The 24,698-nt window shown below is 41.6% G+C and overlaps 1 protein-coding gene across 1 annotated transcript in view; it reads right to left on the bottom strand.

Annotated features, from left to right (window-relative positions):
- The window catches only part of cacng2b (calcium channel, voltage-dependent, gamma subunit 2b), a 61,416-nt gene extending 47,738 nt beyond the window's left edge, over positions 1-13,678 (bottom strand). Inside the window, exon 1 of the mRNA XM_030733295.1 lies at positions 13,448-13,678. Coding sequence (XP_030589155.1) covers positions 13,448-13,658 — 211 coding nt within the window. The 5' untranslated portion in view covers positions 13,659-13,678. The remainder of the gene's footprint in view (positions 1-13,447) is intronic.
- Between the last annotated feature and the right edge of the window lie 11,020 nt (positions 13,679-24,698).

The raw sequence follows: 24,698 nt of genomic DNA, 5'->3' as shown, positions 1-24,698 counted from the left end.
TGAACTGCAACAGGATCTTGCACTGTGACCGCTACCTTACTTCAGCCATACTTCAGTGTCTGCCAGGCGGCGTAAAAGTGGCCTGGATGGTTTGTGTCCTGGATTGTATCCCACAGTAGTGCATCTGCATCCAGGCTACACGAATATCATCTTACAGCTTTAGAGAAAAGAGCCTGATTGCTTAAAAGAGCCTAAACAAATAAATGCTTTCATACAAATGACTTAATATTTCTCTGAAAATGTCATATTTTAACAGGTATGAAGAAAGTTACAGTAGTGTTTGTGTCAGTTTACTTAACGCATTACTTGACCTTACAAATCTGACCTCCGCACTTCTCTTTGATGAGAAGTGGAGCATGTAAAAACAAAAGTGATCTGTAAATGTATGTATCCAAAGTCATGACATCACCTCTGGGCCAGCATTCAGTGCTCTCTGCCTGGCTATACAACATGTCTGAACTGCCCAGCTCTGTACCAAGGCTGCACATTATTACTCACACAATAAGTGAGAACATAATTACATAACATACATGCATATGTAATCTTAGTTTGGCTGCGTGTGTAGAATGTGTTTACGTCTTAAATGTGTGTAAGTGGTCCAGGAATCAGCTCATCTTACTATCAGGTAATCAATCGACTAACGTGTTGTTTACAGGAAAGTGAGACTGGGAACACACACACACACACACACACACACACACACACACACACACACACACACACACACACACACACACACACACACACACACACACTATGTTTATGAGTCATGTGGCTTAGAGATGACAGCATTGTTACTCCATCAGTTTGGCCATATGTTACTACTAATACAGATTCCTTATCGGCTTTACCCTGCGTTCGCAATGACAGCAGCTCACTCGATCTGTCACTCTGCGGTGACTAATGGCGGGTGGGGTCACATGCTTTCATGACTTCTATCTAGAGATCAGTAAATAGAGACACAAACATGTACACAAACATGGATATTAAAGTACTTTATCTTCTAAGAATAAAGAGTGTCTGTATCTTCTCCAAGTGACCACAAATACATTTTCCAGAAGTAATCAGATTATTACAACAGGTACATGTATATACACACACATGTACATACATGCATAAAACACACTGAGCTTCCTGGTCATTCCCTTTGGCTCCTGTCGTCTGTAGGATTAGGGAGCAGTCAGCCTGTCAGCACCTCTCCCACCAGGCGTTAAACAGACTGTGTGGAGGTGCCAACAGATCCCTGCCACACCACAGTCAGCCTACTATACTGTAAAACAAAGAACGTGACATACTGTTACTACTGTAAGAGGCTGGACACTCCTGTGAAAACACAGCACATGGTGTACTTTTATAATAGTGGAAATCACTGTTACATTGTAACACAATACAAGTGATTCATCTGGATGTATTTTCACGTGAGTTACTGTTCTCAGACTGTAAAGTACTGCTGCCTTTTCTTTGTGTTAAAACAGTCACGGTTCGGCTTACACTGTAGAAATAATGCATATATGCAGGACAGTCAGTGGCTCCTGCTACTACATCATTCTGGCACGCTTGCCTCTTGTAACACCACAGACTGCTAACAGCTCTGTCCTGTTGCATAACCCTGTTAGTGAAACACTTCAGCATCTGCAGAACAAACACATGACCGGACACACTGCTGTAGTTTTCAGAAGCAATTTTCACATTAACAGCGGAGGCTTTGGATACACTGTAATCACCTAAGAGATTACAAAAAGAAGACTGTGAAATAAAATGATACACATTTAAAATACATTGACGCAGTGAAGCATCTGATCTGATTCAAAACTTAAATGTATTTAACAGTCTTTCTAAAAAATACCCACTAAGTTAAAATTACTTTAGTACTCTAGACTAAATGTCATTTCACCATCCTCTGTGGTAACTGAGCCTGGATACTGTCCTACATAAAAATGATTATGGATTAAAAATTACTTGTTTATAACTTTATTGAGACAAAACAAAGTTCAGTTAATGGTTGGATTGTACATCAGAATATTTCAATAATGGATTATGTTCATATTTTATGAAGCAGATCTGGATCTTGCCCATAGCATTTACAGTATTATTATTAACAATTATGCACATTTTGATAAATCCTTTCATTGAGTTTACATATTTAGATTATTGTTACATTTTTACTACCTGCAGTCTAACTTTCACATAATTAATGGCTCTAAATTTACATCTTAATCAGTGCTTTTCTTACTTTTATTTATTTTAAACACAACATTTTATGGTTTTATTGATCTTAAGGTTTTGTAAAATTGTATTCATAGCTGCCTGTTTATTATTATTGTTAGTCGCATTAGTTTTTATGACATTATTAAAAGGATGCCGTTGCGTCTCCACTTGTGCACGCGCTCGTGGTTTTGCATGTAGATGTTTTCTGTGTGTGTGAAATTGATGCCCCTCCAATGGTGTGGATTGGAGTGTGTGTGTCAGTCCCAGGTGGTGTGTGAGTGCTCGTAAACAGTCACTTTGATTGAGAGGCCGTGAGGCCTGTTTGACAGCCGGCCTTGTGCTGCCAACAGAGCTCTGCATCACCATAGTTACGCCATGTCATGTGGCCATAGATACCCAGCAATGCCATGAAAGAGGACACGGACCATGCTACAAATAGAAAGTGGACTGACTGCATTAATTGGTTAACGAGAAGAAGGTTATTAGGGGAATTAATCATCCTGGGGGGAGATGTAAAAACACACCTATAAACCCCACACACACACACACACACACACACACACGCACGCACGCACACACACACACACACACACACACACACACACACACACACACACACACACGCACACATACGTGTATTCACTGTTGTCTGTTCAAGATTTTGAAATTGATTTTCTAATTTTATTTAGTTCTATTTGTATCTTGGGCTGCATTGGGGGGGTATTCTATTTAGCCTATGAAAATCACTATCTATACCTCTAGGACAATGGTGTTATGGCATATGTTCACATAAACACACCTCTGCTCTGTTTTAAGGGGGGAAACTTGATGAAACTCGTGAAGTTTTTGTGCATGGGCATAACAACCATATATCACGCAGCCAAAGACACAGACAGAAAAATGCATTTTCTGGTTTTTGCTTTAGAACTCCATCCATCCATCCATCCATCCATCCATCCATCCATGTTCTTCTGCTTATCCAATTCAGGGAGGGCTGGAGCCCAGCCCAGCTATCATAGGTTACACTCTCGATGGGTTGCCAGTCTATCACAGGTCTAACACAGACAACCATTTAAACTCACATTCACACCTACAGACAATTAAGAACTGCCAGTTAACCTAACATGCATGCTCTTGGGCTGTGGGAGGAAGCCAAAGTACGTGGAACCCAGACAGGCATTGGGAGAACATGCAAACTCCACATGGTGGATTCGAGCCCAGAACCTTCTCACTGTGCTAAACCACTGCACCACTGTGCTGCCCTCCATTTATCAATTACTGATTTTTTAAAATTTCACGAATAGAAAGTCTGGAAATCAAAAAATCAAAAAAAAAGATCAAAATCTTAAATAAAATTAATCTTAATACATCTATCTGACAAACAAAACTGAAAATGATCTTTTAGAACACTGAGCGTTACTAACGAGACGTTCTATCACGCAATCACTTTCCAAAACAGTCAAAATGAGAGTAGAAAAGCCAGATGCTGTCCTGCTGCTACAAATAATCATAAAGTTGCATGAAAGAGTGACATGTGTAAATGACTATCATGTATTAAAAAACATATAGTCCAAAAGAAAAATTATGCTCTTAAACCACTGACCCAAATCAACTTATTATTTTTTCCCATTTTAATTCTAATGTTGTTGTTTTGTTTTTTTTGGTTTTAGCTCTTACAAGCTTTTGTTAATGGGATGCTGATTACTAAAAGAAAATGAGTAAATGAAAATCAGCCTAAGGTCACTCGTAGCTTTTCTGTAAGTTAAATCCTTCACAGTGCTTATGCACACACTGCAAGTATATGTAGTGTTCTTTTATGGCATATAGTTATATAAGGTATGCCATACTATAAGTGTATTTATGCAGGCAATCACAAGAATGTATGTATATACAGAGCCTTTCAGTTTAAGAGGCCAGCCTTCTGACTTTCAGCCTGTCTGTGAAAATACCAAAATTTCTCTTTAATTTGGTGCTGAAGAAAAATACAAAACCAAGTATTTACCCTAAAGTAAACCTTTATCCTCATGGGAACCTGAACCTTATTAAACCTAATGAGGTGGCGAGGCTGCACAGCAATAGAGTCCCTCACTGTCTTCAAACACTCCTATGTGATAAATACACGTATGTACATATGTACATAAACTTACGAGCCGTACATAACACATTGCATAGAGGCTCCTGTATTTTGTCAAACCAGTCCTGCATAGACGGAAATTATTCAACGTGGTAAGGTTTTTAAAGGTTCAGGGGGTTCAGATGGCTTCAGCAGCGAAATGATTTTGAGTGTGATGAAAGCTAAAATTGACGGTGGTACAAACACATACTCACAGTACACTCTCAGACACTCACACCTCATTCCCAGAAACATATCTCCTGTCACACACACCTCGCTCGCTCTCAAACCCGCCGTGATGGAGATTAATAGCAGCATTTAGAGCCTGCTGAGCTCCACCTGTCAAGGCTGGGGCCCCCAGGGCAGCTCCGGTCTGTGCCTATGAACGGGAGACTGTCCCGGGGCAAGATCCATCATGGAAGCCCACGACAGGTTGGATCTCTGGAGCCAGCCTCCACAGCTGGACCACCGACACGGGGCCATCCGTCCAGAATGACAGGCACACTGAGTGAATCCAACTGGAGCAGACTCGATAGCTGCTGGATGGAGGAGTGTGGGGTCTGAGGGGACGAGTAATTGCTGCATGGATGTTAGGAGGCTGTTCCAGGACTGTGTGTACATCTATACAAGTGTGAATACACACACACGGAAAAGGAAAGTTGTCAAATGTGATCTATCAGGATTTAGAGATGAAGTTCATCCTGTTTGTTTACCATACTAAGCGATTTTCAACTGTCCAAAAAGACTGGGCGTACATAGAGAGAGAAAGCTTTGTAATCAACAGTGAAATGTTTACTACAATCAGTCAAAAGGGAAAAATACAGAGTTAATGCACATTAAACTGAAACATTCAGATTCTTATTTTATTGTTTTCATCAAGGACAGAAAAGTGTGTCATTAGTGCTCAAATGGTTCCATAAAAACAAAAAAGAAAACAATGCCTGGCTTAAATTTTATAGCTCATCTCGTGCATCTCTGAACTGCATTCAGAACAGCTGCTATTTTTAGTGACACAGTTTTCAAGCTCAAAGGTGTCATGTTAGGTCAGAAGAATGACCTGGAGCATAACTAAAGTATTTTTTTTTTTTTAAATTCATGAGCTCGTGGGCACAGTGAATTTATCCCTTACTCTGTCCGACTGTAAGCACAGTATTCTAAGATCCTAAGGACCTGAGCCATGCTGTGTGCCAGTGTGTAAGATTTTTTGATACACAACACAATCTTTGCCGAGTACGTGCGTTACTAGCTAGATTTGCCCTCCTGCGAATTCCTCAACTTCCACGAGAAAAGCGAGTGAGGGTTGCCCTGTAGGACTTCCATGGAGTAATCTAAAGATAGCAGCCACACTGGAAGAGGATTTCCCAAACTTTTTGATCTCAGCTTTTATTGTGGTCTGAAAAATTAAGTAATAAGTATTCAGTAGTAAGTTTTTAGTAAATAAGTAACAAGTAAACAAATAACACTAAATTACCTGTTACTTTTTCTCTCCATAATGACAAACTGGCAGCAACTGGAGTAGGGCTGCAACGATTCATCGATTAACTCGATTAAATCGATTCTAAAAATTTATCGACACAAATTTACTGTGTCGATGCTTCGTTTAAACTCTGCAGCGCTCAGCTGTCTCGGTGTAAGCGGCGCTCCTCACTAGCATTAGCAGCATTAGTGCTGACGTTTTTTTGTGGGTTTATTGGGGGCTGGCAAACCAACATAGAACTGCATTACCGCCACCTACTGGACTGGAGTGTGAATCACTCACGTATACACAAGCACACATTCTAAAAAGCTCTCCGTCGCTGCGATGGATTTCATTTAACACAGAGTGGATCATCACTAGAGTTGCCACCTGTCTCGTAAAATACAGAACCCCGTATGTTACGGGACTCCGTGAAATACGGCTCCGTAACATTACGGGACGGGTGGCAACTGTCGCTGACATGCATTTCCACGCCTCCACTGCTCTCTGTGTGTCTGTGTGTGTTGTGCTCGCTGAGAATTTCAGCTGCTATTTTTGTCTTTACTTCAGCTGTAGCTACCAGAACTGGTTTGCTAGCGAGCGCGGGCCATTAGCACTAGCGATGGTTCGGTACCGGAAGTCCCGCCCCCCAGGACCGAGGGGCTCCTTCAAAATATTTTTTATACTTTAATCCCTTATTAGTGACTAAATATAGACCTGCAGTAGAAACGTATTTTCGAGAATGCTTGTGAATACAAAGCATTACACCATTACTCACACATGCGCCATGGCTCCCGCAGCCACTAGTTTTTCAAAACACTCATAGCAGGCAGCGGTTTTAACTGCGCAAGCGCAAAGAGGCGAAGCTGTGACGGTGAGCTCAAGTAGTGAAAAAGGAAACGTTTTTCCAGCGTCCAAAACAGCAGCTTTTTCTTTTAGTAACCACCATTAAATCTGTGAAACAGCTGGAGGTCCTTCATCAAGCACCTGATCAGCAAGTGTTAAGGTGAAGAAAAGAGAACTTTGTAGCTGCTCCATTCACCGCTGTTTGTTCACATGGCGAGAAACTGCATTACGGAAGTTAAAATATGCAGATAAACTGTTAATAAAAAAAAGTATTTCTTATCCGATTACTCGATTAATCGCTGGAATAATCGATAGAATACTCGATTACTAAAATAATCGTTTTATGCAGCCCTAAACTGGAGTGTTGTGGCAACAAATTTACACGTGTGCTAAAATCAGTTTAATATAATTTAATTGCTGGGCTATGAAGCCTTATGTGGTCACGCAACAGTAAAATGTGTTATTCTGACTGATGTGGTAAACATGTTTGTCAAAGCAGCAGCATATCTCTATTTTGAAGTTATTTTCCAAGAACATCTATGACTTGATGGAGACATGCATCCATTTTCTTAACTGCTTGTCTAATTCTGTCACAGGGTGAAAGACGGTGTCCACCCTGGACAGTTCACCAGTCTGTCGCAGGTCTAACAGAGAGACAGATGCCCATTCATGCTCACTTTCACACCAATGGCCAATTTAGAATCACCAGGACTTTGGGAGGAAGCCAGATCACCCAGAGAGAACCCACACAGGAATAATACGCAAACTCCACCCAGATGGGCCCCAGCTGGCCGGTGGATTCAAACACAGGACCTTCTTGCTGTGAGGTGACAGTGACACCCACTGCACCACTGAAAGGAAAGGCACAATGAAAAAAGGCCAAACTTCCTGATCTCAACAGGGATTCTGGAAAACCCTTTAAATAAGTTATAAAGGTAAAAAAAACTATTTTCTAATAGGTTTTGTTGTCTCTGTAGAGAAGAATTTCTAGTAGCTGGGTGGTTGCGGCTGCGGTGTGACAGCTGCCTTGACCCATCAGTCACTCCTATTACAGTATCAACAACAGCGCGCCCACCGAGCGCTGCTGGATGCTGACTGTTTGCAGGCCTCTGTGTAGAGACAGAACAGTGGCTCTCATTTCCTTACACCAGCACTCCTCCCCTCTCCTAAAAATAAGGCACAGTTTTACACATTTGGAGCATTTTATGGTATAAAGCTCCTGGTTATTAATTACTTATAATTTGTGTTTCACTGAAGTGAATCCAAATTTCTTGTGACCTAAATGGATGTACTGACCACAGGGGAAGGACATGTTGTAATAAGGTTCATTTTAAGCTCTGTAGATTACCATACTGGGGCAGGTTTCTTAGTTAGAGTCTCAGATCTCAGATCAAGTGTTTGTGAGAGTGGGGTATACAGTATATTCCACAGCATAAACAAATACTGTGAGCTCATATTCCAGCATCACGGGAAAACGTAACTCTAAATGTTATCATAAAAAGATGCAAAAACTCCTCCATGATTATGCCAGAATTATGCCAGAAGAAAATATACTCATAACAATCCAGACTACAGCAATCTGTGCTCGTAACTGCCTGTACAGAGAGGAAAAAGACTAGCAGGCAAATACTGAGGTAACCACAGTGCAAGTTCAGGCTGCAAATTGAACAGTTTTAAATGAAATCATCATTTAATTAGTTTCTGTTTGTAATTGGGAGCCTACAGATCCCAGATCACACATTATCAGGTGACTTTGGAGTAAATCTGTTTGTAATCATCATTTCCCGTTCCCCATATCAAGTAATGTAGCATCCGATAAAGCAGTGGGTGTTCTTTCGCGGTCGGCTGTCCCTGCCTACAGTACACTGACTGCCTGAGTGCTGCTTCAGATGAAAGATACGTGACTTTTTTTTTTTTTTTTTTGTCCAATCAGATTGCCACAGTAATCTGATTACACGCCATTTGTGCTCTCCATCCACTGATGCACTTACTGGAGCTTTAGATAAAGAGTTGGTCTACATTTTTTTCTTTTGCACCAGCGGATGAATTTTGTATTCTGATTCCATGTAATTAGTTACTCCCCTATCCTGGCACATCACTATCTGGGGCTTTAGATAAAGAGGCAGCGTGGAGAGCCCCTGTTGACGATCAAGCACGGCAACACTACCGGAGCTGTTGGCTATTAGCATAATTAATGTCATCGCCGTAATGCACTCCCATACAGAGACAGCCAGCTTTTTTTTTTTTTTTTTTTCTTCATTTTGCACACAGACCAAAGCATTTAAAGCAGAAACATATTCACAACTGCAGCACAGGACACAGGCTCAACATGAAAGTGCTGCGTGCGAGCTTTCATGTTTTGTAATGCCAACGTGTCACTGTGATGACAAAACCTTTAACACTCACTAGTATCTACAAATCATTTACATCATGTCCCAAGCATTAATGTAAACTCGCTGTCACGCTGCGACGTTTTATGTTAAAAGCCGGGAAAGATAGGTTAGATAGAACGTGGGCCTGTGTGTTAAAGATAGCACAGGATGCCTGAGGGGGTGTGACAGCAAACCAGGGCTGCCTGCTCTTTCTCTTGCCCCCCCCCTGTATTTTTTTCTCTTTCTCAACACCTCCCAAATTTTTCCTCTCCTCCCTCTCATTCTCTTCTCTGCACCACGCAGCCATAAAGCAACTGTAGCTCTGAAGGCGAAGCACAACGGAGCAAGCTGGATCTCTCTCAGATTCCTCTCTGCTCTTAACCATTTCAAATCTCTGGTGCCAAGGACACCGAGCAAGCCTAGAGTGTGAAAAGTAAAGCCACTTAGCGAGGAAAATAAGCATATCACATGGAGTGAGTTGGCGTGGCTGCATTCACATCCGCGAACGTGTTGGTGATTTGACACAATTTTGAAATTGTGTGCCAAGTTTTCATGTTTTCCATCCTCAAAAACAAACACATTTTGTCCCTGCGCTCAAAACCAAGCAGTGTTACGTGGTGCGCGGTTCCAGACTTTCCGTGACCTGTACTCAAAAAATGATTGCATAATGTGGCCACATGGTCACTTTATCACACCTGCACAAAATTAGCCTTTTTTTTTTTTTTAAATAGAGAAGACAGAAACAAGAGTCGTGTGAAATAAGATGCCTTTTGGTCTAAATTTTAAAACAGTGCACAGCTTCAGTGTGTCCAGTGCTCTTTTCTTGCAGCTCTTTTTGTAACAGATGTTAGTACCTAAGCCATGATGGCAGAAGCCTCATACCTGATCTGATGCAAATTCATTTAGGTTCACTTGAAACTGTATAGTCAGTGATTAGCGCAGCTTTCATATACACAACTTAAAAAAAAAATTCTGAACATTAATATACGGTCCAAAAAACAAACAAAACAATTTTGGTTTTTTGGAGGCGACCTGTCAGATTTCCCCTCCATGTTCCTGAGCTATAAAAGGGTTTCCAACAAAGAGTGTGATATGAACAGAGTCAACAAAGGTCTAAAGGCTTTCAGCTTTGGCCTGAGGTGCTTAGATGCTCTAAGAACAGTTGTTCTGAATATGGTATCGCACCTTTAAGCAGTTCTCTCAACTCGGTTAATGAGCAAGCATTAGCAACTGCTTATTTTTTGTTATTCGGAGTGTTGTGGTCAGGGTGATAGCTGAGTGTAACTTCTATTTCAGGGCTATTGTCCTATTGCTTGCCATTTGCTGTTCCGTGTATTGTATCTGCAGATGATGCTGAATTAAGAACCGTGGTTACATTTATTACTTTTGTTTTACACATTTTTTAAAAAAAGGCACTACATCTTTTACAGTAGTTCTTGGGTACAAGTTACACTGTTATCTGCAAGTAACAACCTTTCTCATGGCAGACATTTGGAGTCCTCGCAGCAAGGGAAGCACAGGTGTATTAATGATGCATGCTGGTTTACTACCATGGCTTAATGGGACATGTGGTGGAACTAAGCCACCTGTGCTTTCCCAAGTCAAAGAAAAAAACTGCTATGAACAACTTCCTTTGATTTATCGCTAAATAATTTATTAGTGGATATGACCTTTTGTATTTTTGTCCTGCATTAGATGAGAGAATCTGAAAGACAAAAGGATAGGCGTGTGTTTTCTTTTACCTTGCACCTGGACACAAGACTGTCAGCGTCGGGCCAGGCATGACCTTCTCGCCCACATACAGTGTCAGTATGTGGACAGCCAGGAGTGAGACAAAGCTTGAGAAGCAAATCAGTTTTGAAGACAAAAATGTAGGTGTGATGAATTTCTTTTGATCGGTTCTGTGCTTTGCAAATTACTGCAAGACTTGACCTGGACTAGGTAATTTTGTCAGAGTTGTGCCATGATCAGAGGACAGTATGCATGTTGACTTTGTAACTTTTAACCTGAGCGCACTTAAATAAGAAGAAAACACAGTAGTGCTAGTAGTACAGGATATACATGGATAAACCTGGGTAAAGAATAATTTTGCTGGGAAATCTACAGAAAAATGCAACAATACTGAGCAGGAAAAATGTGAAGTCAGGGAGGGTTCTGATGTAATTAAGTTTGAAACAGAAGTCTCTAATGTTTCAGCTTCATCTGCTACCTGATGTACAAAGATGTGTGTCCTTTCTCGCAGCAGAACTTCACCTCTATGATCTTGAAAAAAGATCAAGGAATACTCTAATCTGTTTTGAAAAAAAGAGAGAAAAAAGCTAGCTTGAAAGTGTGGAACTGGTAAAAGGGTGAGATTATTGTATGAGATCAGAGTTTAATGTCATGAAGTCAAATAGTAGGATAAGAAGGATAAGAAGAGAAGACAGCGTGATATCACGTCGCAGAAAAATTGGTGATCAAATAAAAGCAGCAGTTATCATTTAAGTTGTGCTGTTTCCTTACACTTCTATTTTTTCCCCATAAAATGACAATAAAGATATATATGCAAGATAAGTACATGAGGGCGGAATCTACTCTGCATGCTGCCACAGCTTTAGGATCACTGATAACAAGCTCATGACATAATAATGTTATAATAATCCTGTGAGGATGAATAACAAGGTGTGTGACGGGATCGGGCTGCACGGCTCGACCAGTGTGACAATGTGAGGTCACAATCAGGGAGAGTCACGTCACAGCATCCACACCATAACATGCTACGCGTGAATGCACACATACAGTCGCGCGCGTGCACGCGCACACACACACACACACACACACACACACACACACACACACACACACACACACAGTACATGAGTAATAGGTAGGTGCTGATTATGACATCAAACTAGACTCAGCAACATGTCGTTTTCTGTCCGAATTATGACAAAGATGCTGATTTGGAGGTCTGAAATGGTAACAGCGTAAGAACACGGTGTTACATACAACACTTCTATCTTTCTATTCTTCTTTCTCTTAAACGCTCGTCCAGCAGAACACGAAGACAGCAGTTCCTCTTTGTAGCAATCTCACTGAATCGTGGGAGAAATCCTACAAATGCAGCGAATCTCTGTTATGTGAATCTGTGGGCTTGATATTGTGTGATTTAGGATCACGATGGATTGAACATGAATGGCGTATGTAAAGTGTGTGTGTGTGTGTGTGTGTGTGGTGTGAATGTGTGTGTGTGTGTGTGTGTGTGTGTGTGTGTGTGTGTGTGTGTGTGTGTGTGTGTGTGTGTGTGTGTGATGTGACCCTCTGCAGAGTGAGTGTTTGTGTGCATGTGTCAAAATCGCTTTCACACATAGAGACACTTCACAGCTTTTCCTTTTGTATGATCACAAACTCGCACTGCAACTCACATATGCTTTCATTTCTCTCTCCCTCAACCAAACATCGTTCTTTCTGCACACATCAAAGACATATTCATGCCACAATTATGCCAGATTTCCATCTATCTCTGCTCCCAAACATAGCTGTATAGCAGTGTTTTTTTAAATCGTCCCTTTGCAGCCACTATTTTGAACACAGCAGTGCACCTTCCTAGCTTTACAATCAAAAAGTTAAAAATGAATTTTTTGGGTGGAAGCCCAACAACACCAGGTCTAAAATAAGCCCTGCTGATGCATCACATTGGTTTCTCCTCAATGATGCAAGGATTTGGGATTTTGTTCCTCATCTACACTTCAAGGCTAGTATGGAGGGCAGGAAGGGTTTACTGTGATCACTGAACACTCCCCACATCGACATAAGAAAGAAATATGGGTTCATCAGCCTGACATGAAGATAAACTTAGCTGTACACCTGGCTGGACCATGTGTGCCATGTGGAGTCTGCTGTGGCAGTTTGTTAAGTGGGCCAGGCTGCTCTCTGCTGGGACAATTAAAAAGCCATTCTGCACACTGGCCATGACAGACCAAAAAGGCAGCCCCAAACCATGGACAAGAATGTGGCCATTTGATAGACAAGCCATCCAAATCACCAACACAGGAAGAAGCTGCATTCATTACAACACACAAAGAATCATGTCACAAGTTGCAGGCGAGGATGATGAAGTAGATAGATAGATAGATAGATAGATAGATAGATAGATAGATAGATAGATAGATAGATAGATAGATAGATAGATAGATAGATAGATAGATAGATAGATAGATAGATAGATAGATAGATAGATAGATAGATAGATAGATAGATAGATAGATAGATAGATAGTGTGGGAATGGATGCAGAGTACATACAGTATAGTGTGGGCATGTGAGCCTATGTGTAGGCATGTGAGTGCAACTGCAGGACTGTGTGAATGTATGTGTGGGCATGCAGGGATTGATCTGCTCGTGAGCCTGAGCAGGGTGTCGTTGGTGTATCTGCACATGTATATGTGGCTTCTTCAGCATCACTCTGGCTCACCTTCCAGGCAGCAGGTCCTCCAGAGGCCCGAGTGCGTCATCACCTCCTCGTTCTTCTTGCTGGTCTCGTTCTCGTTGTTGCTCTTGATCTTGCAGACGCCGCGTGAGTACAGCCAGTAGTCTGTCCCCACGGCGATGGTCATGAGGCTGAAGGCAGCGAAGGCCCCCACCGTGGTCAGCAGCATCTGAACTCCGCGGTCAAACACGCCCATGTTGCCGCATTCCACGAAAGGGGGGCCCCCTTTCCTCTTGATGTACAGGAAGTAAATATTTGTGAGTTTGCGTCGCCACGCCCGCTCGGAAAACGGGGGGTGGGCGGCGTCGGGTGGACGACGGTAACGGGGGGCGGCTGGGGGGGCGGGGGAGTTGGGGGAGCTCGGGGGAAATCGTATGGTTGGTTTTGGGGGGGGTCTTCAAACAGGTGAAAATGATAATAAAGGTGAAGCTTTGAGGTGGATTTTGGGCTGTTTGGCCCAACAGAGGGGTCAAACAGACTTTGGCAATGACAGCAGAACCCTTAGCTCTAAAGCTTTTGAGTCCTCAAATGGCAGTAAGTTGCCCTGCTCTGAAAAAGAAAAAAAAAGTCGACCTAAAAACACCGGCTTCAAGCAGATCCCACAAGAGACCTGGTCTGGGAGCTAGGCCTACTTTGTTGAGTTGGAAGGCCTCTAAATGTCAAACTCTGAGAAAGGCCCAGATCATGAGAAGATGGAGGATTCTGCTCAGCTTCTCTATGGCTGTTTTTAGGCCTGATTTAGGCTTTCTGAGCTGACTGAAACAGTTACATATATTACAATCCTCACAGCTTCAACGGTGATGTATGGACTGATGTGCATGGAGCGCTTGAGTTATTTATTTATTTTATTATGTATTTTTCCCCACACAGAGGCTGTCACACACAGCCTACACTGTCATTCTCCTGCTCACTCACACACACACACACACACACACACACTCGCTCACAGACTTAAACTTTCACGCACCTGTGCATGGACGAGCACCCGCATGCACGCAGTGTGAATTAATTCATACTGAAAAGGAATGAAGAAACACAGGGGTGGGGTGGGGGTGGAGTGTTGTTAAGACTAACACAGTTGGCGGCCTGATTTCTTTAAAATACTCCCCAAAGAAGATAAAGCAGAGATCTCTAATTAATGATGACACAATTCAGTGATGACTAGCTTGGTGTAACCCAGTGGATAGGTGAATTATGGAGGTACACCTCAAACATTTCTGAAAAATCAGACTACCACATGGATTCTGTGGGAAGAGGGTGATGGGAGACAGGCAAGACAGACAGGCAGGGCCCAGAATATGTTAGGAAAATTAGGACTAAATGTACCAAAAGGAATGAAAGGACAGACTCAAACCAGCAGAATCAAGCACTTCCCCCCAAATCAAGGACAGAATGATAAATACTGCCAAATATCAGCCAGTGCCATGACTGCCACAAAAACCAGCCATTCCTTAAGAGATGATGGGAAATAAACCAACCGGGTACGATCAGCCCCCCTCTCCAAATAATATTAACAAAATCAAGCAAAGAAGAAGAGAACCAACATCAAGTTATGAAAATCAAACGACAGCCTGCTTAGTTTTCCTTTTTCCTAAAATTCTGGTCCCCAGTTTCCATATGTGGTCCCTAGACCTTTCTCCGGCAACAGTGGAATTCTGCTATACGGGGATACGGGCAGCGGTACCGACGGCACACCGCGGAGAGAGGGGCGCATCCAGGCGAAGGGGCCGAGCATCACCGGTCACACAGCCGGTCGCGGGAATGAGGAGGACAAGAAGGGATGGACGAAGCTTTCCGGAGCGTCAGAGCCTCTTCCTCCTGCATCCAAACGGTCCTAGACGGTTATATCACGGTCAGCCGGAGAACAACGAGTGCACACACACACATACACACACACAGGCGTTTACTGTCATCACATGAAAAAGATCGGAAATCATCAAAAAGCAGCTATTTTGGCAAGGCTGTCAGGCGCGAGGGGGCTATGTGCGCAAAAAATGGCAAATTTCAAGTCGAGCAACACATCAATCCTTGGTTTCCTCGGTTTTCTTCTTCGCAGAGCCGAGATAGAAGTGGAGAGAGGAGAAGAGGAGGAGGAGGAGGAGGAGGAGGAGGGGGTGGATGATGGTTAGGAGCATAGGATGAAAAAAAAAAATCGACACAACCAGAGAGCGAGGAAGAGAGCGAGTGAGAGAGGGAGATGTTCCGTGCGCAGCAGCAGCAGCAGCACTTTACGCAAAAACAAGCGCACTGCAAAAATAAATAAATAAATAAAATTGCCCTTTTCCAAGTCAGTACATCCAACGCTCAGTCTTAGCGGTTTATCTTTTTCTGAAGCTAATATCTTCAGTCTGTAGAACATCATCAAAGCTTTTCTTTGGAGTCATTATTTCCCAATACACTGGAGGCTGGGCACCTTTATGGGTACAGCACCGTCACCCGGAGGCAGGTCACTGCTTTACTGACGCAAAGAAATGGATATGAAATGCGTCGCAACTGTGTTAAACTGTGTTAACGCAAGTAAAATAGTAACGAGAATAGCTAGTGTGGAATAAAATAATGAAAAAGTAGATGAAGTGTGATAAAAATGCATACAGACTAAAATAGCTGGAGCCAGAAAGCTGTCGTTTGAAGTCAGAGTGTGGTAATACGTCCAATTAAACAATTTTAAAACATGGAACAATATTGTTTCAAAGTTTTAAGATAGGTGAAAGTACAAAAAAAAAAAAAAAAAAAAAAAGAGCAATCCGGGGCAGCAACTAAAATTTCTTCCTATATCAAAAATAACTTGTTACATTAGCTATATTGAAACTGATCTGTGAGGTGTCAGATCCCTCCTGTTTGGGCTAAACCACTGAAAGTCCCAAAATATGTAAAGTCTTTGACCTGAATGATAGCAATGACACTGTTAAAATAAGACCTGAAAGTAGAACAAATGGCTTATTAAGATATTTTTGCAGTGCTGTTGCCCTGAATTACCAAAGCAATCTGTAGGTTTTGTAGTGTGCGCTGCATGGTTTAAACACATCGTGGCGGCTCTATTTCATCAGGCAGCATGTATTTGACGCTTTAAATAAAAAAGTGCAAACAAAGTTCATGTTACTGGAGTGTCCTTGCAGAATCACTAGCCCCTACTTACCCCAGGGGTGCTTCTTTGTATCTGACCTCCACCTTCTAGCCTCTTCATAGCAGCGGAAACAAGAAAAAAAAATTGACAGGAATCAATAAAGTGTCACATTATTATCATCATCATCAGTGCGTTATTTTCCAGCAGTCTGATGCGTGCTTTCATTTCCTGGTGAGAGGCAGATATGAGACACAAATGATGAAAGGGGAGAGCAGAAAGTGTAAAACACCTGACCGAGCAGTTAAAAGCTTGGATGGTTTCTACAGAAATAGATTGGTTAGGTTGTAAAACTCACTGATCCATGGTCGGTATGTCTGACTCTGTCATATGTTTCTCATCCCCTCGCCCTACAGAAACTGCAGTGATTCTAATACTGTCAAAGCCACTCACATATACATCATGTTATATTTAGACACGTGTTCAAAACACCTCAATAAAATGAATTTTATCCACAGGTTAGGTAAGCTTTAAATGGCAAATAGTTTTGAGGACTTTCTGCATCTACAGTATGTGGAAATACAGTGTAATACCTGGAATCTAAATGAGTATATCTAATCTGCATGTGTTTTTGGATGATTTCTGTTTGTTTTTTATTATCCAGCTAAAGATATACAGAAGTTAGTTCAGGATCTTTTTCTGTCATGTTTCAATAGCAACATCTGTGGCTGCTGCTGCCTCATTGTGGTGCTGAAACGGACAGTTCCTTCAGTGGATCCACAAGCACGGCAACTGTCTCCCTCTTGTGATAGGCTGCACTGTATCAACATGGTACTTTCATGGGCATTGCTGGTATACAGACACAGATTCATGCACATACACATGCACACACACAAAGAATAAAAAACATAGAGTGTAGCGGGCTTGCCTGGAGGAAACAGGAGTTTTATTCCCATGAGGAGCTGAAGGAATGGATGATTCTCTACCTTCCCAGGACTTTTGTCCAAAGGTGATGCATAATCTCAAAACAGAGTAGCCAAAGGTAAAACCAAAAATATGGTAGCTTTATTACAGGTGAAGTGCATAAAGGAACTTTTTCTTGGAAATCATAAACTACATCGAAATTGAGGAGCCATCACAGAACATCATGAGCCATGCTAAGGTGAAGATGGTGATGTCACATACTGTTGGTGCTGTACACGCAACAATCTTGGGGGGCTAATAAATGAGGTCAACATTAAATAGCAAAAAACCCAGAATTCTTCAAATGGATGCTTCACTTCCATAGACTGCATATAAAACAGAAACATGTTTTGGCCTCAGTGTTAGTGCTGCCACATTAGATTTTTAGAGCCACAAGCTACCTTATTTGAATGAGAGGCTGGAATGCTAAGTTATCGGCTAATGCTAATAATTGTCTCAATAAACTATACAGGAGCTATACACTGACTCACACACATGCTAATGTAATGCTATGTAACAAGCTAATAAATATACAAATAAATAAGTAAAATACAAATAAAATAGCAGAATCTCACTCACCAAAATGGAAGCTCAAATGTTTTGGACAGGCTGTATCACACAGCAACCCATAACATTATCAGATCATTACATAAAAGCTCCAAAAAGCACGAAGAGCACAAACACATTCATGAGTTGCTGTGCATTGACTCTAATTAGCATAGTTGAGGCCCAGCAGACAACTACTAGCTAAAAGCTGCCTGTCAAACACCTGCCAATCAATGCTATTATTATGGATGAGTTATTTAAAAAAAAATAAAAAAAATAAATAAATAAATAACACATTGTGCATTGTAATGAAGAGGAAAACAATAAAGGCTCAAATCATTTTTTTATACAATGCAAATGTAGACATACATCTTCAATCCTGTAATTTTGGATAGTTTAAAATGGGAGTCTCTTGGAGGTGACCTCAAGTGGCCAGTAGAGGAACTGCAGTTTTTGGCACTTAAACATTGGCTTAATTTCTCAGCTCCACAGGACTCCTCTTAAATTGATCAAATTTGCATGGCTAATTTCCTCCACCATGAATCTTCAGAAGGTGAGTCTTTATATAACTGACATGTTGAAATTGTATTAAGGCTTAAAGCTAAATGCATTATTAGGGGTGCAGTTGCTTTGAGAGACAAGTTGGAGCTGACTAGGCCTCTTGCTGTCTGCTAACCTGTACCTCAGGTAATGTTTAACGGAACTGAATCTCACAACCATCTTCAATCACTTGTTCCCAAGATGATTTACTGCATATAATATGGCTCGCCATGTGGTTAATTGTACTAGCAGACTGTTGGCCTAATTGGTAGGTTTCTATGCAACACACCCATACAGTGCATGAATGCAGGTTGCTAACCAGAATTCTCTCAGATGACATGAATTATGAAGTTTCAAATGCATGCAGCTCCACTTCCTACACACCACATTGCTGTGAGCTATGTGGTGCAAAGGTTAACTCAAAGTTAACTCACAAGTACCATATACAACATTTCATAATTTGTAAGTGTGTTAAGACTTTTTTTTAAAGTAACCCTCTGATATACAGAGCTACTTGTAGCAGCTTTAGCTATTAGGCTGTAACTGGTGCAGGACTGAAAGAGGAATTCAAGAGACTGGTGTGAGTGTAGCAACTGGGTCCACTTGTATGTGCATTTCTACATATATTAGCATGTTTCAGGTGATGCCAGGGACATACTACAGCTGAGGACATGTGGAGCAATAGTCTTTGACATTGTTCCAGCATTTTGAAATTATAATAAGCTGCCTGTTGGGGATTCTCAAATTAAATGTCAAAACTTCAGAGGCTGAAAGGCCATACACTGCAGCACTAGTCAGATCTGGATGTAATGAGGGAAGCTCTACCTTCTTACTGATCACCCCACAGCTGCCTGAACCACTGGTGGGTGATGACATAGACAGCATGCTTCTCTTGTCTTTTTCACATACAGTATGTGCTACTGTCAAAGCCTACTGCTTTAGTATGCATGGAACAGTGCAGCCTCCCCATCTTATCTTATGTTCCATGCCAGGCATCCACTACATTATTGTACCTCTGATTTACTATGGAGTAAACAAACAAGACATTATGTAGCATATTTGTGAGCCTGGGTTGCTTTTTTGCCTTCCCCAAGACCAAACCTTTGGAATTACCAGGATTTCTGAAGGGATTATTAATATAATCTGGTCTGATCTTCATCCAAGTTAGAGTTATATACAAACATAACCCAACTGATTGTGTTTGTCTGTGCCAGTACAACTGACACTAATAGTTACAGTTTGCATGTCTTTAATGAATCCAAATAATTACTCAGTTCAGGATTGGCAAAGTAAGTGAAATCTGAAATTTAGGAACTTATTTAGGCTCCTTTAACAACAACAACCCCAACATAAAGCTACAGCTTTAAGTGCTTCCTGCATAGACTGCTGCCCTAACATTCACCTGTAAAAATGTCTGGATACGATTTTTAGTTAATTTTTAATTTTTACAATTTTTCTATGATTGCACGACATCCAGGCCCTGAGGTAATGGAACAACTCCAAATCATGATGCTGCATGCTTCAAAGTGGTTTCCTTCATGGTGTCTTTAAAATTACACTATTGTGATGTTTTTCTTTGTCTTTTTCCAATATAGTTTTTATAATTTTAGCATGTTGTGTAGATTTTTGCAGGTGTTCTGCTGTTATCATTGGGTTCTTTTTCATGTCTTTAAGGATCATACGCTGTGTTCCTGCTGTGATCTTTGCAGGATTCCTTTCCATGTGTAAATAGTAGCAGTAGCCTTGACGGGCACTTCCATAATCCACACTTCCAATATCATATTCACAAGTGGAACACCTGACTCCGTTCTTTAAATCATATTACAATAACCACTCCAAAATAACTTCTTTTGGGTTAAATTTTGCCTCTAAGGCCAGTGTTAATAATATAATACTGTGCAAAAGATGTAGTAACTTTCCTGTACCATTCACAAAGAGCAGCCAGCTATCATGGTACTGCACTATCAATCATCCTGAAAGAATAGGTTGAACTTTTTTTCAACTGAGCATTACCTCATTTAGTGACGCAAATCCTTTTGGCTAATAACAGCTGGTAGACTGACTGAATTACAATAAGAGTGACAAACAAAGACCCACACAATGACAAGTACGAACAGTTTCCAAATTAAAGAAAATCTCCAAACAAGAGATAAGAGTGGGAGGAAGAAAGTGAGAGAAAGTGATACAGAGGGATAGAGACTGAGCCGTGGAGGCACAGAGCGAACAGTCTGCCATGTTGGCCGCCCTCCCTCCTCCTCCTCTGGGGTCTAGAGGACATGTTTAACATTCCACTCTACTCCTCCTCCTCTCCTCTCATCCAGCCACAGCCTTAAGTCCCTGCTGCACTCGGGTTACTGATGGCCAGAGACGAGAGGAGAGGCACAGAAAATCCCTTAATCATGACCAGCCCAGCATTGTTACTGCATTATTGTTGCTGCATCTTATGAACCCGCTATGCACAAGCAATAGCTGACTCCAGTTTGACATTTTCATCTTAAAAGACCTTTAGATCAATGTTTGTTTGTCAAGCAACATATTCAGTGCAGCACCAAATATCCAGCAGAAATCTAGAGATTTGTACCAGTATGCTTTCGCCAGTTAATAAAGACTATGTTTTACATGCAGCTGTCTGTGTCTTCAGATTCTGGACAACAAAGCCTCAGTGTGTTTTCACATTGTGGTGAGGGTCTCGGCTGTGGATGTATCCATAGATACTTATTTTCCAGGCTTGGCTGGTCAGAAAGTGGCACAGGAGCTAAAGTCTTTCACGTTTCTGCAGCCATGCCCACCAAAATCTTGCAAAATTGGCGGCCAATTCAAAAAACATTAAGATCACACTCATACATCTGCATAATCACGGCTGTATGACTGATTGCTAACCAAACCCCAATGCTTTTGCACTGGAAGTTGTATTATTATTTTTTAAACCAGAAAAGTTGGCTGCGCAGCCATGTTAGGTTAAAGGCTCCAACAATTGACATAAGTGACAACATCAGGGTTGTTATAGTAAAAGTGGACAACAAGACAACAGCAGTACTTTTACTGCCCTATCAAACAATCCAGCCCTAAACTGCATATAAAAATGGACCAAGCGTTGGTCTGAAAAGTCAAGCCAAGGCAGAAAAGTTTTAAAATTCCTACTTTATAATTGTCAGAAGAGGGCAACTCCTTTGATTATGGAAACAATTCAAATTGCCCATTGCTCACTTGATGTATGACCTTAGTAAATACTTTCCTGCTGACTTTATGACCTCAATCAGTAACCGATGGTACTGACGGATGCTCACTGCATTAAGATCACATTCAAGCCAAATGCTTATTTCAAAGCAAATATGTAAACTGTAGATTAAAAACAAGAATCTGCAAATCATTTAAACACCATTATTCCTGAACCCTATGAGTACTGAATTGAATATAGGACAACGAGTACAAATGCAACGCAGCTAAAAAAAGAAAAAAAAACAAAAACATGCTAGGTCAGGGACATCAGGCCAAACCCAAGAGGAGGACTCAATCACAGTCACGGAGGAACCAAATTCTCAATAAAGTGAAACTTTATTTACAAACACAACTTAAATCACATCTAAACACAATAACGCATCAAGTTATCCACTAGATATCCGGGCAGCATTCAAAACAGAAAGCTTAAATAATTCTCTTGGCGCACAGAACAGAGAAAGACCAGAGGGATGAGACACTCTCTGGAGCTGCGGGGCATGGGGTCCGCAGGAAGATCACTATGGAGGCCCAGGTACGGAAATCCAAGTAAGTACTGGAAGAAGGGTGAGGCTTACTTGTTAGAGTGAGGGAAGGTGATGCAAAAAGTTAATCCACTTTTTGGAACAGGTAAAATAATAATCAAAGCATGAAACAATTCATTAACGGGATCACAAGGCAAGCCTAGTTACCACTGAATGGTAGTTGACCCTCTGGCAAGGAGTGAAGGCTTCCACAGGTCTTCAAATACAGGAACTTGATGAGCTTAATGAAGCACAGGTGCACCAGGCTGCTGCACAGAAACAAGACTCCGCCCCAAGGGGGGGAGAAACTAGCCCAACACAATCCCAAAATACCAGCAAGACCATGACAGCTGTATAATACCACGTTTCCACTACCAAGGTGCCAACGCATGCTGTCTGTTTCAATGAACCGGCCAAACGCTGACGAACAGGCCCACGTTTCCACCGCGTTTTGGGAGCTAATTCTTTACGTATGAGTGCGGGCGGGTCCTCGTCTGGAAGCAGAAGCCAAAGGGCACAAACATGGGAGACCACCCTGTTGTGCTGCAAACATATTTTACAGTCCAAACAAAATGCAGTATCTGTGTGTGGCACAGAGGTAAACACAGACAGTGATTGCGAGCAAGACGACAAGTACGCACTTTGCGTCCTTTTATCTGTGATATGAATTGATAGAAAGCAGCAAGTTCAGCCTTAGGGCCCAACCTAATTTACTGCCATGAAAATCACATCGATTTCTCGTGTAATACACACCATGCAGTGAAATAACGGTAGAAAGCTTTATGTTGCGATTTCAGAGTCACGCCCTTCTGCCCTTGCGTCCTGTGTTTTTGCTTCCAGACCAGCTAGCTTGCGGTTCTGGAGTTGAACCTGTTTTTCAGCCGAGCACGGAGTGCGTACGTGTTGGAAAAAATGATGAACGGTTCAAGCACTGGCACCAGGTCGGTGGAAAAAGGGCCCAAGTGACTGGGAATTGAGGAAACCAGTAGCTGTAGTTTTTCAAGATGTTTGCCATTCTTCCCCAACAGGATTTCAGCTGAGCCTCCTCTGTCATATCCAGCACCTGGTCTTATTTTTAGAATTTGAACTTAAGCTAATTTACTAAATCCTGGCTAAAGGTGAATGAAACCTGACCAAAGTAATTTTCTAGATCATGTTAAAATATATTTTTTGTTTTGTTTCTTTTTGTTTGTTGTTTCCTTGAATGATAGTTTTATGATCCATTTTTGGATGCAGTGACATTAATTGACTGACAAAGATTTTCAGAAGTATTTCTGAGCCCATGAGGTGATTTCTACTCCACAGAATGATAATGCAGTGTCTCCTCAGAGCCCAAGATTACAGTCATTTATTATTGGTTTAGCCTTGTCCCCCCGAGTGCTGATATTTCTTCAGACTCATGGAGTTTTTTTTAATGATATCATGTGTGATTGAAAATGAAACCGACTAATTAGATTTCTTTACTATTTTACAGTGAGGAAAAAAAAAAAAACTCTTTTAAATTATGAACCCTGGGCAGCACAGGGGTGTGGTGTTTAGCACAGTTGCCTCAACGCAAAAAGGTTGGGGGCTGGCTTCCTCCCACAGTGTAAAAACGTGCAGGTGAACTGATGATTCTAAATGTGTTGGTCTGAACTGTTGACACACATGCTGTACAAAAGTCTTCAGTAATCCTCATTTCTTTATATTTTGCTAAGAAAATGAGAATTAGGTGCAGTAATTTTTTTAAAACACGTGGAAGCATAAATGAAAGCATAGTACAGAGTTTGCACAATTCTAACACGCTTGAAAGTCAGCATTTGGTGTGACCACCTTTATTCTTCAGCACAGCTGGACCGCCGGGCTCCGGGGAGGCCGATCCATGACTGATAGTGTTCCACTGTGTGTTTTTCTATCCACGTGTGCTTTAACTGCAGCTGCATGTGTTTAGGATCATTGTCATGCTGAAAAATTAAGCCATTGCCAATCAGATGCTTTCCAGATGGTATTGCAGAGTCTTACAGTATGATACTTTTCTGTGTTTGTATTGTAACTCCATCAACTTTGACAAGATCCCCAACACCACTGGCTGAAATGCAGCTCCAAACCATGACAAAGCCTCCACCGTGTTTTACAGATGGCTGCAGACACTCAGGCTCTCCTGACCGCCTCCACTCTTGTTAACAACGAAACCAAATCTAATTCATCCCTCCATAAATGGTCTGGTTCTTATAAAGCACTCTTCTACTCTACTCGAGAACTCAAAGCGTTTTCTACATCATGTCTTCATTCATTCATTCTCACATACATTCACACTCTGATGAGGCTGCAGTGAACAGTAGATCAACTGAAGGGCCAGATGCATCTCTCAGGTGCTGTGTCAGGTTTTTTTTTTGCTGGATTTGTT

Source organism: Archocentrus centrarchus, chromosome 1 (genome assembly GCF_007364275.1).
Source record: "Archocentrus centrarchus isolate MPI-CPG fArcCen1 chromosome 1, fArcCen1, whole genome shotgun sequence".
NCBI classification, from domain to species: Eukaryota; Metazoa; Chordata; class Actinopteri; order Cichliformes; family Cichlidae; genus Archocentrus; species Archocentrus centrarchus.
The sequence above is the reverse complement of the archived record's forward strand: the minus strand, read 5'-3'. Positions and strand labels throughout refer to the sequence as shown.